Consider the following 14,036-nt stretch of genomic DNA (forward strand, 5'->3'; position numbering starts at 1 on the left):
TAAAACAGGATTTAGATTTAACTCGTATCAACGCTGAAATTATCAGATTTATTTGCAGATGGCTATTAAACATATTCGATATATCATATAATAATTAATCACATTAGCGCTAGTGATAACGGATCTTTATTTGTATTATTTTTTATTTTATTATTCCATATGCATATAATAGTAGAACGCCCACTTGACTAAATATTCATCATAAAACGTACACGTTCCAAAGAAATTTGGAATGTTATCGATGTTATTGGGGCCAGTAGCAGATCAGGGGGTGCAAACGAAACACACCCCTTTCTATGTGGTAGGAAAGGGATGCTGACTGCACTTGTAGTTTGGCAAGCTCCCGTAGCATACTTTAATGAGCCCCCCCCCCTCCCCCCCTATCTTTCCATTTCAAATTCCTAGTTAATATACAAGCAACCAATTATCGAAATTTTACTGGATACACGCCAACAAATTTCCCCTCAATTAATGGAAATATTTAATTATGACAGTGAATCTTCTTTCAGCAGAAGTTCATTTAGCGCAGCCAATGAGAAAGGCGAAATTTATTACTCACCTGCCTAACGAAATCTATGCCGGGTCATTTTAATTAATCGCTTTTGGAGCCGCCCATTTTCCAGGTACTGCACTAGTGTCCCTGTAAGGAGCAGAGAGCCCTTGGAACACGTCATAATGGAGATTATGTGACGTCATTATCAGTATTGATTTATGCCCTCATGTTTGTACTGTAGGGAGTTTGTAACCTTAATGCTTATTTAATAAATTTATGATATTCACAAATGTGATTCCAAGGAGCAGATGTTTCCATGACTGAATATAACTCGAATTTTCGTCACCCCTCTTTTTATCTCTCTCTCTCCCTCTCTTTCTCTCTCTTGTTGTCCCCCCCCCCTTTCTCTCTCTCTCTCTCTCTCTCTCCCTTCCTACCCCATCCCACCTCTCCCTTTCTCTCTCCATCTACATCTCTCCCCTCTCTCTCTCTCTCCCCTCTTTCTCTATCTCTCTCTCTCTCTCTCGCTCCGGCTCTTCCTCCTTCTCTCTCTAACACTGTCTCTCTCTCTCTCCTCTCTCTCTCTCCCCTCTTTCTCTATCTCTCTCTCTCTCTCTCTCTATCTATCTCACTCTCACTTACTTCTTGATCTCAATGACTCTATACATATATCTCCTCTCTTGTCGCACCTATCTCGTTGACCTCTTCCTTCTTTCTTCGTATCCTTTCATTGACTAGGAGACGTACGTGGTTACGAATACATAAATAAATGCAGGTACCCGTGAAGGAGGTTAACCTCGTTATACAAAAACAATATCTAATTCGTTCCAAATATTACCTTAGGTTTGGTTGTTGATGTTTTTGATCTATATATGTATAAATTAAAAATGATTTCCCGTTATAAATATATGATCATGATGAGTTGATTTACAGAAAATGTCACAAAATGGTGCCTGGATGACGTTACGATATTCTGATGAAATGGGAACTTATTAGGAAAACGAGAAACAAACAACACAGTTTGAAAAATAATGGTCAAACGCAAGAAAATAAATATACCAACAAGAAGGAAAAAAAATGTTTTTGTTGTTTCTAAAGTTATAGGGTATCATCATGATCATAGGCACGATTTAAGCTTTGTATTTACCCGTGGTTCACCGTTTGTTGATAACCACTGAACCACGGGTCCGCCCATTATTCTCTGAAAAACAGTCACATAAACTCATCACGCACACGCACACTCACACACCCACACGCACACCTAAACACTAAACGATTCAGGTAAAGCCAAGGAGAAATATATTCGACTTACAAATCGTGTCCGAATGCCTTCCAGCTCAACCTCATAATTTGATTAATAATAATTAATCTATACGGCACTGGATATTTTCAATTACGACACGCCCCAACTTTGACCATTTTTGTCTCCAACGGTCATCATGTAAATAAATATGCCCTCCACACGACCTTATATTCACACTGGCAATGACTTGGTCACGGAGTATCAAATCCGATCGATTTCCTGTCAATATATTATTGGTCACCCGTGACAGTGTTAACATCGAACAACTCAATAATCTTTTTTTTTCTCCCGCCATTTCTCATCCGATCCCCTCCCTCCGGTACAGCCCATATGATCGCGATCGAGCCGGGTAATTTATGACCTACCCTATCGACTGCATAATTATTATCCGCTCATCATTTTTCGCGACATTTCAAAATTCGGAGCGCTCTCTTTTGTCGCTATTTCACAACCGAACAAAGAATTACGATTGCTGCAAAGTAGAGCAGAAAGGGCAAATCCTTTGCGGTGTAAAGAGGAGTAAATGTCGACTGATATATCCGAATCTTTTAATGCCAAAGGATAAAGAAACAGTGGGGGAAAAACGAGCGAATTCGATTGAAGTAATTAATTAAACATTGGATAGAGACGGTGGCATGCCTCCGCGGTTGCTGGTTGGTTTTAATTTGTGTTTTTCGTCAACTTGTTTAGCGAGTTGCGAATAGATTCGTGACCGGTAAAGTGGTTGGCGTGTTGGGGGTACCTCCTGGATTAATTTGGTGGTAGCCGATCACTATCAGGGACTGGTGGAGAGAGAGAAAAAATCAAAGCTGAGGAATTGAATGAATGTATCTGCATCCGTTCACCTATGCTTTCAAGCTGGAATCACATACGTGTTGACCTCATACGCTCCCAGACCTTAGGATCGCGACTGTTGCATCTTCCACTTATATTTTCATTTCGAATCTGACCGGCGGTCCATCTTTACGATACAATATTTTCTCTGATTGTATTCTTATTCGTGCTACATATTGACACCTTTCGTAATTTTGTTTGTTTACCTTCGAGGATTAACTGCACATATTGCTCATCATTTATACGATTCAATGCCTCATTCATGTGAACACGATTAGTTGATTCTTTGCAAGACAACGGCCTCTTTTTACTCCTGACAAAGCTGGAAAATCAACATCACAAAGCAAATCGGAGCGATCGGAAGCATTTCAGAGTGATTGAAGGGCTGGAAATCAAGATTCACCGGAAACAACGACCATTTTCCAATTGACTGGAGAAATATTTTCTAGTCGCCGGTTGGTCAGTCCCGATTGAGAGGCGTTATTTCGTCATCAAAGTGGAAATCGCTGGACACTTGACCTTGCCCTCTGCTGACCTTGGTAGCTTTGTTACTCAAGGAAACGTATATTCTTGCTATTTTCTACACATTTTGCTCTTAAAAAGCAGGCTAATTGAATCAAATTCCATCTATCCTCCGTTGGGTGCGAGCCAAGAAGCTTATTCTCAGAACTCCATCATCAGTTACTTACACATTTTTGACAAGTTTTTTCTTCCTTCGTTGATCGGCGTCGAAACATAAGCATCCTTGCCAGGTGCCTCACTTCAGACCTTGTGTGTACACATGTGACGTTTACTTATTGATTGAACCAAGAACACTAAGCGTTATATCGATGACATTGTGTCGGGTTGCCGATTTGCGTCCCCATGCCGATTGGCCCACCTGCCTTTGGTAAACTTCCAACCAAAGACCGAAGAGAGAGAGACAGAGAGAGACTGACAAAATGATGGTGAAGAAGATGAGATAATGTAGTTGGATTTGATTTACTCATGGTTCTACGTTCCATTTGAGCAGAGCTGGGGAGTACTTATCCTCTTACGATGGCCAATGTTTTCGCTTTGTCTTTTTAGAGTAAATGGACTTTTGATTTACCTTTTGGTCGAAGAAGCATTATAGATTGACGGATTGACTACATGCATCACCAAAAAGCTTGGAAATGTACCGGAACATCAACATTCAATTGACATATTCCTCCTCAATGGTTCATACCTGAGCACAAGTTCCCTGTTTTTGTCTGGAAAAAAACGTCTCTGAGGTTGTTTCTATTCGATTATATTTTGTTTGTTCATCGCCTTTACAAAGAAGTAGCATTAGGCTGAGTGATAATTCTCACATACCTGTGCATACCTTCTCTGATGCTCCAATGTTCACCCTTCTTGGATAAATCTTTGACAGAAATAAATCTCCCTGGTTTTTCTACCATCCTGAGTTTGCATCTACATCGTACGTTGACCCTAGCTCTCTGTTTGAAAGGGGAGAGGGGAAGTTGACCAAAGCAGAGCGTTTGCAAACGTAACGTCTTACTCAAAATGACTGGCTCGATTCACCAACGGTTCCGTATCTCCAGGAAGATCAATATGAAAGATGTATTGATGATAAACAGTGCAAGCCCCATCCCCCAATATACTCTGCTAGCTGACAACTGACATACTCGCAGATAGATATAGAAACAGGGAGAGATAGAGTGAGGGAGATACTGACAAATATTTACCAGGATATACTTCTTCCTTTTCTGTGGATAATTCCTTGTGTAAGACATCACCGTCAGCCATGGAAACCAGTCGTGACAGTGACCGTAGAGGCGGTGTCCTCAACACCACAGAGACCGTTGTCAACCCAATGGACATACCGAATAACTCCAGTCCGCTCCTACTTCAGAATGAACTCACTCCTTTGGATATTATGATGGGATTTATACCCGGATCTACCGAAACACCAGGAGATGACGACAAAGGAGCAACGAAATCACAACAATCGGTATCTTAATATTTCCACACAAAAAATAGATTTCAAATTACTTCGACACGTAATTTCAGTTTATTTAGAACTGTTTTTCTTGAGAAAAGAAGTGGAAAAATATGAGTTGAAATTCATATTTTGTGGTACCCACCCGGTTTATTTTTTGCAGGAAAATTGATTGGAGATGTAGCTATCATTACCGACGAATTTTAAATTACTATGGTACAATATGATTTAAGAGGGTTCAATACATTGTGTTGTATTTCTAAGGAATAACTGAGGGAAAAGAGAAGGCCTCTTTCTTTCCTTCTTATTTGTGTATACTTTGTTTTTATTTTTTAAACATAGTCTGAATCTACGTAAAGATAAAAGCTCTCTATTTTACCGCTCGGCATGACAATCCTGACCCTTTCTATCACCGTAAAGTGAAGTAAAGTTAATTGAGAATTATTCTGACTTTCCTAGAAATAAATGATAAACATGCCCTCTGTGTGATCTCTATAGTAGCAAGCCGGTAATTGATGGAATGAAAGCAATGGGAATAGCTCCATGTAAACAATTAACAAAAACTCGACGTGGCTATTTATCGACGGTAAGCTGATCGACCAAACAATATGACACATGGAATGCCATAATAATTAAGCTTAAGGTAGACTTACCTTAGTTAAATCTATTTACTGAATACATGGTTGGCAAATTAGAACAATACACTCTTCATAATATTCCCAAAGATTGGGATTAGAGACGTGATGGTAATTTAAATGAAAATTTGGTAGGATATATATATATATCACTTAATCCTAACCTGCTATGTTTTACTCAGGAGTCAAAATATTTTCAAGTCAAATCTTAAACCCATCAAATAGATCTTTCTTGCTCTTGCTTGATTTTCTCCCGTTGATTTTGTTATTGTTTCGTATAGATCTTTCCTGTATGTCTGTAAGTTGGAACTCTCCAAAATATAATCATCGTCATTCGTCAAATTTACAACAAATAGTTTCTTCACCATAATAATGTTTCGGGCTACTACCGGCATGCATTTAAGTCAAAATAAACATGATAAAACTATTGTGATATTCAATTCCATGTGATACTGTGATACAAAAAACACACATAATCTCTACCTTCCATTTGTAATAAACGATACAACTGGTTGGTATTTCAAAAGGTCTAACACGTGTCCAACTAATACGTGTTTAGTAGCTCAGTAATAATTCGTTCAAATGTATATATGTATTCATTTGTATTTTAGCCTGTTGAGAGCTATAAAAGTGTTATTCCTGTGTTAAATGATACAAGGAAACGCCTATCTGGCTCTCAACAAGAATTGTTCACTGTAACTCCCGCTCCTTCCAGATTTTTTCTTTTGAACAGATTTGATATAAACCCATAATATCCCTGTCACGATTACCGACTAATAATAATAATAATGGTGGGTTCTTGTATAGCGCTCATCTGTCAGACTTGACACTCCTGGCGCTCCCGGTTATAACCCTGGCTTTAGCACGGCTGCCATTAAGGCGCTCTAGCATTTCAAGGAATTAATTCCTGCCAGGTACCCATTTACATCACCTCAATTTGTATGCTATTTGGTTTTTACTATTTGAAATGGATAACAGTAACTATATTTTCTTTTTTTAGGATGTTTATTATTTTCATTTACTCATATTTCATTTCTCTTTTTTTTTCCAACAGAAAGGGAGTCCAACTTTCAAGATGTCCCGGATGCCAGAGAACTCGGTCGAATCGCTCTTCCTTCAAGCAACGGAGAGGGGCGACCGAAAGGCCATTATCTTCGCCCTCGAAAACGCCCCAGACCTCAACGTCAATTGCACGGATGCCGATGGAAACTCCGCTTTGGTCGTAGCAATACAAAATGGAAACTCAGGTAAATAGTCATGTTTGTTCGTCTAGATATTTTTTGCAAGAGAAGTACTATTGTAGAGTGTAGTATATTATTCTAGTGTAGCACTGGCCATGTGTACTATTATATATACAGTACTCGTAGAAGTAGTAGAAGTAGAAGTAGTAGAAGTAGTATTAGTAGTACTAGAGAAGTAGTATAGTAGTAGCAGCAGTAGTAGACGTAGTAATAGTAGTTGTTGTTTGTGTAGTATATAGTAGTAGTATAGTAGTAGTAGTAGTAGTAGTAGTAGTAGTAGTAGTAGTAGTAGTAGAAGTAGCCCTGCAAAAATGTTTGGAGTTATTGTCCTACATGAAGGTAAGCATGAGTTCGACCAAATTTAAAGCAGTTATAGGCCCAACGTGGTGCGCTTTTTACTCACTTTGTAGGAAAGGCTGATCGTGATTTGGCAAAACATTATACTAACGTTGAACATGAAATTGCTCTAAACTGGTCGGGCACATAATAATCGCCATGTGGGGCGATTTCTTCCCAACATTTTTTGTGTAAAGTATTCAATGCATTTTGAAACACAGTGGTAATCAAGCAATAGAGTTATCGGTACATAATGAAGTTGTTCAGTTTACCTAAAACAAGATGTGCAAACATTATTACATGTAGCAGGTTATGTACAACTGTCTATGTTCACAAAGGACAGACAGCTACAAACAGACCGAAAACGAATAGCTACAAGTATTTGTATAATATCTCCACAACGTTGCATTGTTAATTACACTGAACAAGATCATCTTTGTTGAATTTTGATATTTACTGTTTGTAAAAATTAACCGATGGAATTCGAAAGAATGACGAAAAAGAAATATTGATCAATTTGGGAGGAGGAGGAGTCGAATAATAAGTGAATACTTAATATGCCGTCGTCGAGTTATTTATGTGTCTAGCAAAGTGCATCGTTCGAAGGACAAGTTTGATAACCCTATTCCAATTCATTATCCCTCACAAAATAGAAATGCCAAAAGCACTGAATATATTAAATACCTTTTAATATCAATTACAGTACCCCCTATGATCTATTGCGATGCAAATCCTCGCGAATTATTGTAATTGCATGATCAGAAATCCCTCAATGGCCGGCGCGGTAATTAATCATTACAATTTAAAGCCTGCATACAGCCTGAGCGGCTAAATTAGATCAAACGGACTTAATTTTGGAACAGTTTATCTCTGTATCCGTGAAAGGCGAACACACTTTCATAAATCCATGGCATGTTTTGAAGAAAAAATCCATTACAAATGACCAAAATAGAATTCAATTGGGCAGAGTTGAAATTATCTAAGGCACGTGGGTCTATTGTTATACAAATGGCAATTAAGACCCATTAACACGTCCACCTTATCCACGTATTTTGTTCCAGTATTGTTTTTTTATTTTATGTTTTTACGATATTTCTCTTGTACAGCTAGCAATTTGAGAATTAATCTGCATGTATTACTTTGACAATGTGAATATCCTGGATCAATCACCGCACCAATTAATAATACTTTAATCTTTCTAAACGTTTTTATTAAATAATCTCCCAATTCATTAGTGATAAATACCTTTCCGACATATATGATGTAGCACCATTGTTAATCGATCCAATTCATTTGCGCATGTCCGGTTTCGGCCTATATTTTCCAAGTATAGTACTTTACAATGGTTCAAAATTTGATTTGCTTTTGTAAAAGACAATCCCATTGCCTAATTTTATTAGCCAAAATTTTCCTGTATAGATAGTCCAAGTGATAGTGTTGAAGGTTGAAGGTGGTTATTTTTATTGGTCGTAACATAAATGCTTGTAAGTAAGCAACCAGACGGCCGACGGCTTTAGGTCCGAGGGACCTGGTAATGAGGATTAATGCCTTACCAAATGGCACTAGCGCATCGACTTGGTTTCGAACCCGGGTCACCGGATTACCAGACCACTGCTCTACCGACTAAGCTATCGCGGCCAATATGTTCTCTCTTCATAACCCCCCCCCCCCCCCCCCCCCCACCTAATAAAAATATTTGCATATTTTATCTAAATGTACACTTTTACATGAATATTTACCTTTAAATAGACCATCAGATCCAATTTCCTATACTGGGGCGAAGTCATAAGTGATCACAGACACACAGAGAGTCGTTTATCCCGGTAACCCAGTTAGACCCATATTCCTCCGACAAAAAATAATTACCCGTTTGATTACATGGTTAATTAACAATCCTATTTTCATCCACATCATGAGATATGACAACAGAAAGACCTAAATCCATGAATTCAGCCAGATTAGTATATAATTAAGCATTTGATAAGATACGTGTATGGCTTTAAATGGCGTAGACATCAAATCCCCTTTTGCGACCCGCAAATAGGCTAATATGAAATTAAACTACAAATGTAACTCGCCTTTCCCATATCACTGTAGATATATCAGTATTAACAGGGGAAATCCTAATTAACGCACATGATTGTACGCCGGGGATAAAAGTTAGGGTCGTGAATTTTAAATGCATGCATCAGAGTGAGAAATGGAAAGATAGAATACAAATGTTTCCGCGGAGTATGACTCTAGGAATTCAGTTAACACAGGTAAATAAGAAATTTAGTGTTCACATTCTTTTCTTCATTTTATCAGTCAGCATCAATTGCGAATGATGACCTTTTAAAGCCCCACTGCACTACTTATATCTACTTGCGTCCTCTATGTAGCAAACAATGCCTAATCGGTGACCGTTGGTCCCCCATGGTCCCCTTTTTCTTATGCCAATTGAAAGCTGATTTGACGAGATAACCACCTGTCAGTGACCATGCAGGGAGGTATAATCCCTCCTGGCCAAACTAATAGGCTTTAAACGTCGTGTTTTTAATCCAACAAACACTTGTTTTAAATTCTTAAAGGTAATACAAAACCTGGTCACTTTCCACCATGTCCACCTGAATGAATTTCAAATGAAATAAGGATATTTTTTTCATATGCACTTTTGCTGAAATAAATTCATACAAATTTATCATAGATATTTTTCTAATTAATATCAATTGACATTAATGATATTTCTTGTATCTTATTTTTCAGATATAGTAAAGTTATTATTGGATCATAACATTCAGCTTGGTGATAGTTTACTACGTGCTGTAGATGCTCAATTCACGCCAGGTGTACGACTCATATGCGATCATATAAAGAAGAAAAATATTCCAGTGAGTATGGCTAATAATTTGTATTACATTAATTAGTATGATAATTCAGAAAGCGGATGGTGATGAGGATGATTCTGATTCTGATGATGATAGCGGATGACCACTTGTCCGTAATGATGATGATGGGGGAGGTGGTGCTAATAATGTTGGTGGTAGTGGTTTTGATGAAGATGATGATGGTGATGATGATGATGGAGGTGGTGAAGATGATGGTGGTGGTCGTGGCTGTACTAATGATTGTGGAGATGGTGATGATGATGATGATGATGAACATGATGATGAACATGATGATGGTGATGATGGTGTTTTTGTTGTTGTTGGTGTTGGTGGTGGTGGAGATGATGATGATGAGTAGAGGAACAAAAAATGAGGATGATGATGATGATGACGATGATGATGATGTTAATGATGATGGTGATGATGGTGGCGATGTTAATGATGATGATGAAGATAATCGTGGTAAAACTGATGGTCACTATTTTGATGATAAAGAATATGACAATGATGATAATGATGATTATGATGATTATAATAATGTTAATATTGATGTTATATTATGATCATGGTGATCGTAAAACTGATGATCAAAAATTAATGATGAAGATGATGAAGCGGTAGATGAAGAATTAAGCATATAATCATGTTCATTTGAAAGAAAAGAAGACGAAAGACGAGGTAAACATTTAGTGAAAAGAAGGTCGTGTGTCCTTTCGATACAGGCAAAATTTGGCAATCGTAGATCATGCTGATCCTAAAATGTGTCTGTCTTTCTCTATTGTAGGAAGCGCTGAATTGCAAGGCGCTGAACGGTGATTTTCACCCCGACGTCTCCCCGCTTGTCCTGGCCGCTCAACACAACAACTTCGACACGATCAAGACGCTCCTGGAGGCAGGAGCCAGGATCAAGGATCCCAGGGAGAACCTGGACCAAAGCGAGGTCCACACCCTCGAGAACTCTGTAGGAATGCTCAATCTCTACAAGGCCTTGGCCAGTCAATCTTATATCTCCCTGACTTCGTCGGATCCCTTCAACACCACCTTTGAGCTGTGTGCCAAGATGCGAAAGCTCATGAGGACCAAATACGAGTTCTGCGATCAGTTCCAGGAACTGGCAGACCAGTGTGAGCAGTTTGCTGCAGACCTACTTGATCAGGTGAGTTTGACTTCATTTCCTGCATCATTTACCGCTAACGTTATGTGCAAATTTGTACAAGTTGACAGATGAATTTTAATACAAGCATTACCTTCTGATAAAAGTGTCAATCTCTTTCAGTATGGGGAGGGGCTTCCCCCAATTGACTACATTATATTGTTCTTTTGCTTCATATCTCATGGTTAATGTCATCCTTCCAAACTTGTCTATCACGGCCACGCAAAACAAACCAAAAAAGTAGTTGGCCACTGTAGACAGGAGGTTCTACAACGCACGTTTTGTTTTAATTCTCGAGGGAGGCAAAATGCATGGCCACTACAGACAGGTGGCCTTCGTAGAGAGGTGGCCACTTAGGCAGACTTAAATGAATACAGCTTTTTATCAAATAAAGTCGGTAAAATGTATATGTTTGAATTTGAGTTTCGGTGTTGATGGGAAACAAAATGACTAAAGTCAAATCAACTTGCCAAATGAAAATATGTAGGGTAGAAAACTTTTTTGTTTGTTTACGGTTGTCAACATGGACGCATACACATTGTCCGTCCCGGTAAATATGGATTGCAAAAGGTTTTAGGAAATTTGTATAAGTGTTGGTGGTCCGATTGACCCATCTTTCGCATGATATACAACGTATTGAACCAGATTCTCTCAAAATAGAATGTCATCGATAAACCTAATATTAGTTTATAACGTTTATCGCTATTTGCTGCAGAACTTGGCATGTATTGCTTAAGCAAAATGTCAATTTATATTTGTGTCGGTCATGGAGGAAATGCGGCCAAATCAGTGCATGGTGCAAATATTGAATCATGTTATTTATAAACATTATGTAGTCATCAATAAATTGGCTTCGACACATTTGCGTTATAATCCCCCAAAATAAAGGGGCGCCTGCTTTAATATACAACATAAGAACAAAGTTGCAATTGCTTCAAAATAAAAAGATGAGAATGTGTGAGCGATGACGTCAGAGGTACGCACGTGACCTAATCGTGTTTTGTTTTTGTCAACCTGTGCTGTGGCGTCGCCATCTTGTAGACGGAAACAGACGGTTGGTATGGCATTGTGACGTCACCTTAACATAGCTATGTGTGATGAAGTTGTCGAAGACCTGGTGGATTCCTCGAACAGTCTATTTACACGCTTGGCGTGGTGTCGCTCATTCCCATTGGTTCAAGCTAAAAATAGGAGATTGTTTTTAATAATACTGGATAACATGTGTTCAGAGTATCTTGGTTTTAAGGAGAAAGGGAAGATAAGTTTCATTGCATCCAAGGGCCCATTTCTCAAAATGGGGTGGCGATCTTCCTTTTGGGGGGGGGGTGGTGATGACAGATTTTAAGAATAAGAGAAATTGATCCCTTTATGTCCCATGAATTTGAATTCTTAATATTTCTGGACAACAAAACTTTGCCCATCTTCTGGAAACATTTCGACCATCTTGTCAGTACATGTGGCCTAAAATACCCTATACCCAACCCCCGTACTACGACACCTCCGGTATACCGAATGTCTTAATATTCTTATATTATATATACTTTGTAAGAGGGGAGGAAATTAGTAACTCACAAAATTCTCTGGTAAAACGGTACGAACCAACAAAAAATAATAATAATCCGCATTCAAATATGGATATTTTAATGGTATTGTTTAATACAATGTTCTTGGTATTTTGGGGGCATCTTAATATAAACACCGGATCGAAATATTCGCTCATCAACTGGCAAATGAAATAATTATTCCTAAATCTAGACTTTCATCTACCGACCACTCTGCAACGTGGTACAGTGGCTGCAACTAAAACGTGGCACAACATCCCACTGTGCCTTAGAGAAATAAATTGCCTTGCCACTTTCAAAATACTTCTTCTAACACACGTCTTCTCTCATTGGTATAACTGAGATTTATTTATTTCATGATTCCACGCATATAATGTTTATTTCTTGTTTCTCTTCAAATCCTGTGATCTTGGAAGCGCTATGATACGTTTTGTTTTTAGCTCTCCTTTAAATAATCTGCATTCAAACCTGTCTATGAACGCCATCCACGGAAAACACAACACGTGGCTACCTTAGACAAATGGCCTTTCTAGACAGGTTCTAAAACACACATAGGTGGCCACTATAGACAGTGTGGTTTTTATATAGAGATTGCCACCTTATACAAACAGGTTTGATTGTATATTGTAAATTAATTTCTATGAGGGGGACGCTTTTCAGATTATCCAATGCTAATTATAAGGTTTTAATTATTTTAATTTTCAATTTCCCGATGCAGGTACGAGATTCGGGAGAGCAAGCCTACATCTTGAACCATGACTCGTATGGCTGGGGTAATCCAAACTCGAACTCTGCCGCTGAGCAACCGAACAGAGTCAAAGCCGCCATTCACTTTGAACAAAGAAAGGTACGTACCAATAATAACAATAATAATAATAATAATCCGTAAGTCCACTCCAAATTTTATTAAACCGAAAATGGAAATTCTTTTAGCCCAATTGATCGTGGGCCCGGCAGCCACTGCATGAGCAGCGCCAGATCGACGTTGCTCTATCTCGAATGACTCACTTTACCCTGAAGCGTCGACATTGATCACACAATGTACCTTGATGGAAATTCGTTTTATAAAAACATTAGCCGACTTTCCCTTGTAGAAAATGTAATTGGGCTAAAGTCCCATTATTGCTCTTGCCCCATATGCGTTATGATACTATTGATGCAGTGAAAATACAATAACACCGAAGATTTCTTTCCGCCCGGTATACCTACCAAAATTACATTTGCCTTGAAATTAAGAGGGAATAATACACATTGTAACTCCAGTGTCAATCTTTATTAATGTTTCCAAAATGTACCTGCTAATTTATGTGACCCAAAAAGGATTTTTTTTTTTCTGGTCACCTTTACTAGTGGTATTTGTGATGTCGCAAATTTGCTTTGGTGTATGGAGATTGGGGCTTTATTTCACGAAACCTGTCATCAGTGAAAAATGGCAGCTTTTGTTATATTAAGCTTGTGAAATCCTTGCTACTGATTGGTTAATAGCAGATTTATCACTGATTCTTGTCATTTTTCATTGGAAAAGAAAGGCTTTGTGAAATGGGTCCGTGGTCATGCAATTTCATTATGAAGGAAAGTGTCTTGAAGCCAATTGACAATTAGGCTTGGTCACATGTCAAATAATTATTGTTGAATAACTGTGAGGGTCT

At 38.4% G+C, this 14,036-nt stretch overlaps 1 protein-coding gene across 1 annotated transcript in view; it reads left to right on the top strand.

The window, feature by feature from the left end:
- The first annotated feature begins 6,286 nt into the window (after positions 1 to 6,286).
- LOC585901 (short transient receptor potential channel 5) overlaps positions 6,287 to 14,036 on the top strand; it is a 33,997-nt gene continuing 26,247 nt past the window's right edge. The window contains exons 1-4 of the mRNA XM_030997488.1: positions 6,287 to 6,475; positions 9,551 to 9,675; positions 10,457 to 10,828; positions 13,106 to 13,234. Coding sequence (XP_030853348.1) covers positions 6,304 to 6,475; positions 9,551 to 9,675; positions 10,457 to 10,828; positions 13,106 to 13,234 — 798 coding nt within the window. The 5' untranslated portion in view covers positions 6,287 to 6,303. The remainder of the gene's footprint in view (positions 6,476 to 9,550; positions 9,676 to 10,456; positions 10,829 to 13,105; positions 13,235 to 14,036) is intronic.

The sequence above is a fragment of the Strongylocentrotus purpuratus genome, unplaced genomic scaffold, assembly GCF_000002235.5.
Source record: "Strongylocentrotus purpuratus isolate Spur 01 unplaced genomic scaffold, Spur_5.0 spur5_scaffold_4, whole genome shotgun sequence".
NCBI lineage: Eukaryota > Metazoa > Echinodermata > Echinoidea > Camarodonta > Strongylocentrotidae > Strongylocentrotus > Strongylocentrotus purpuratus.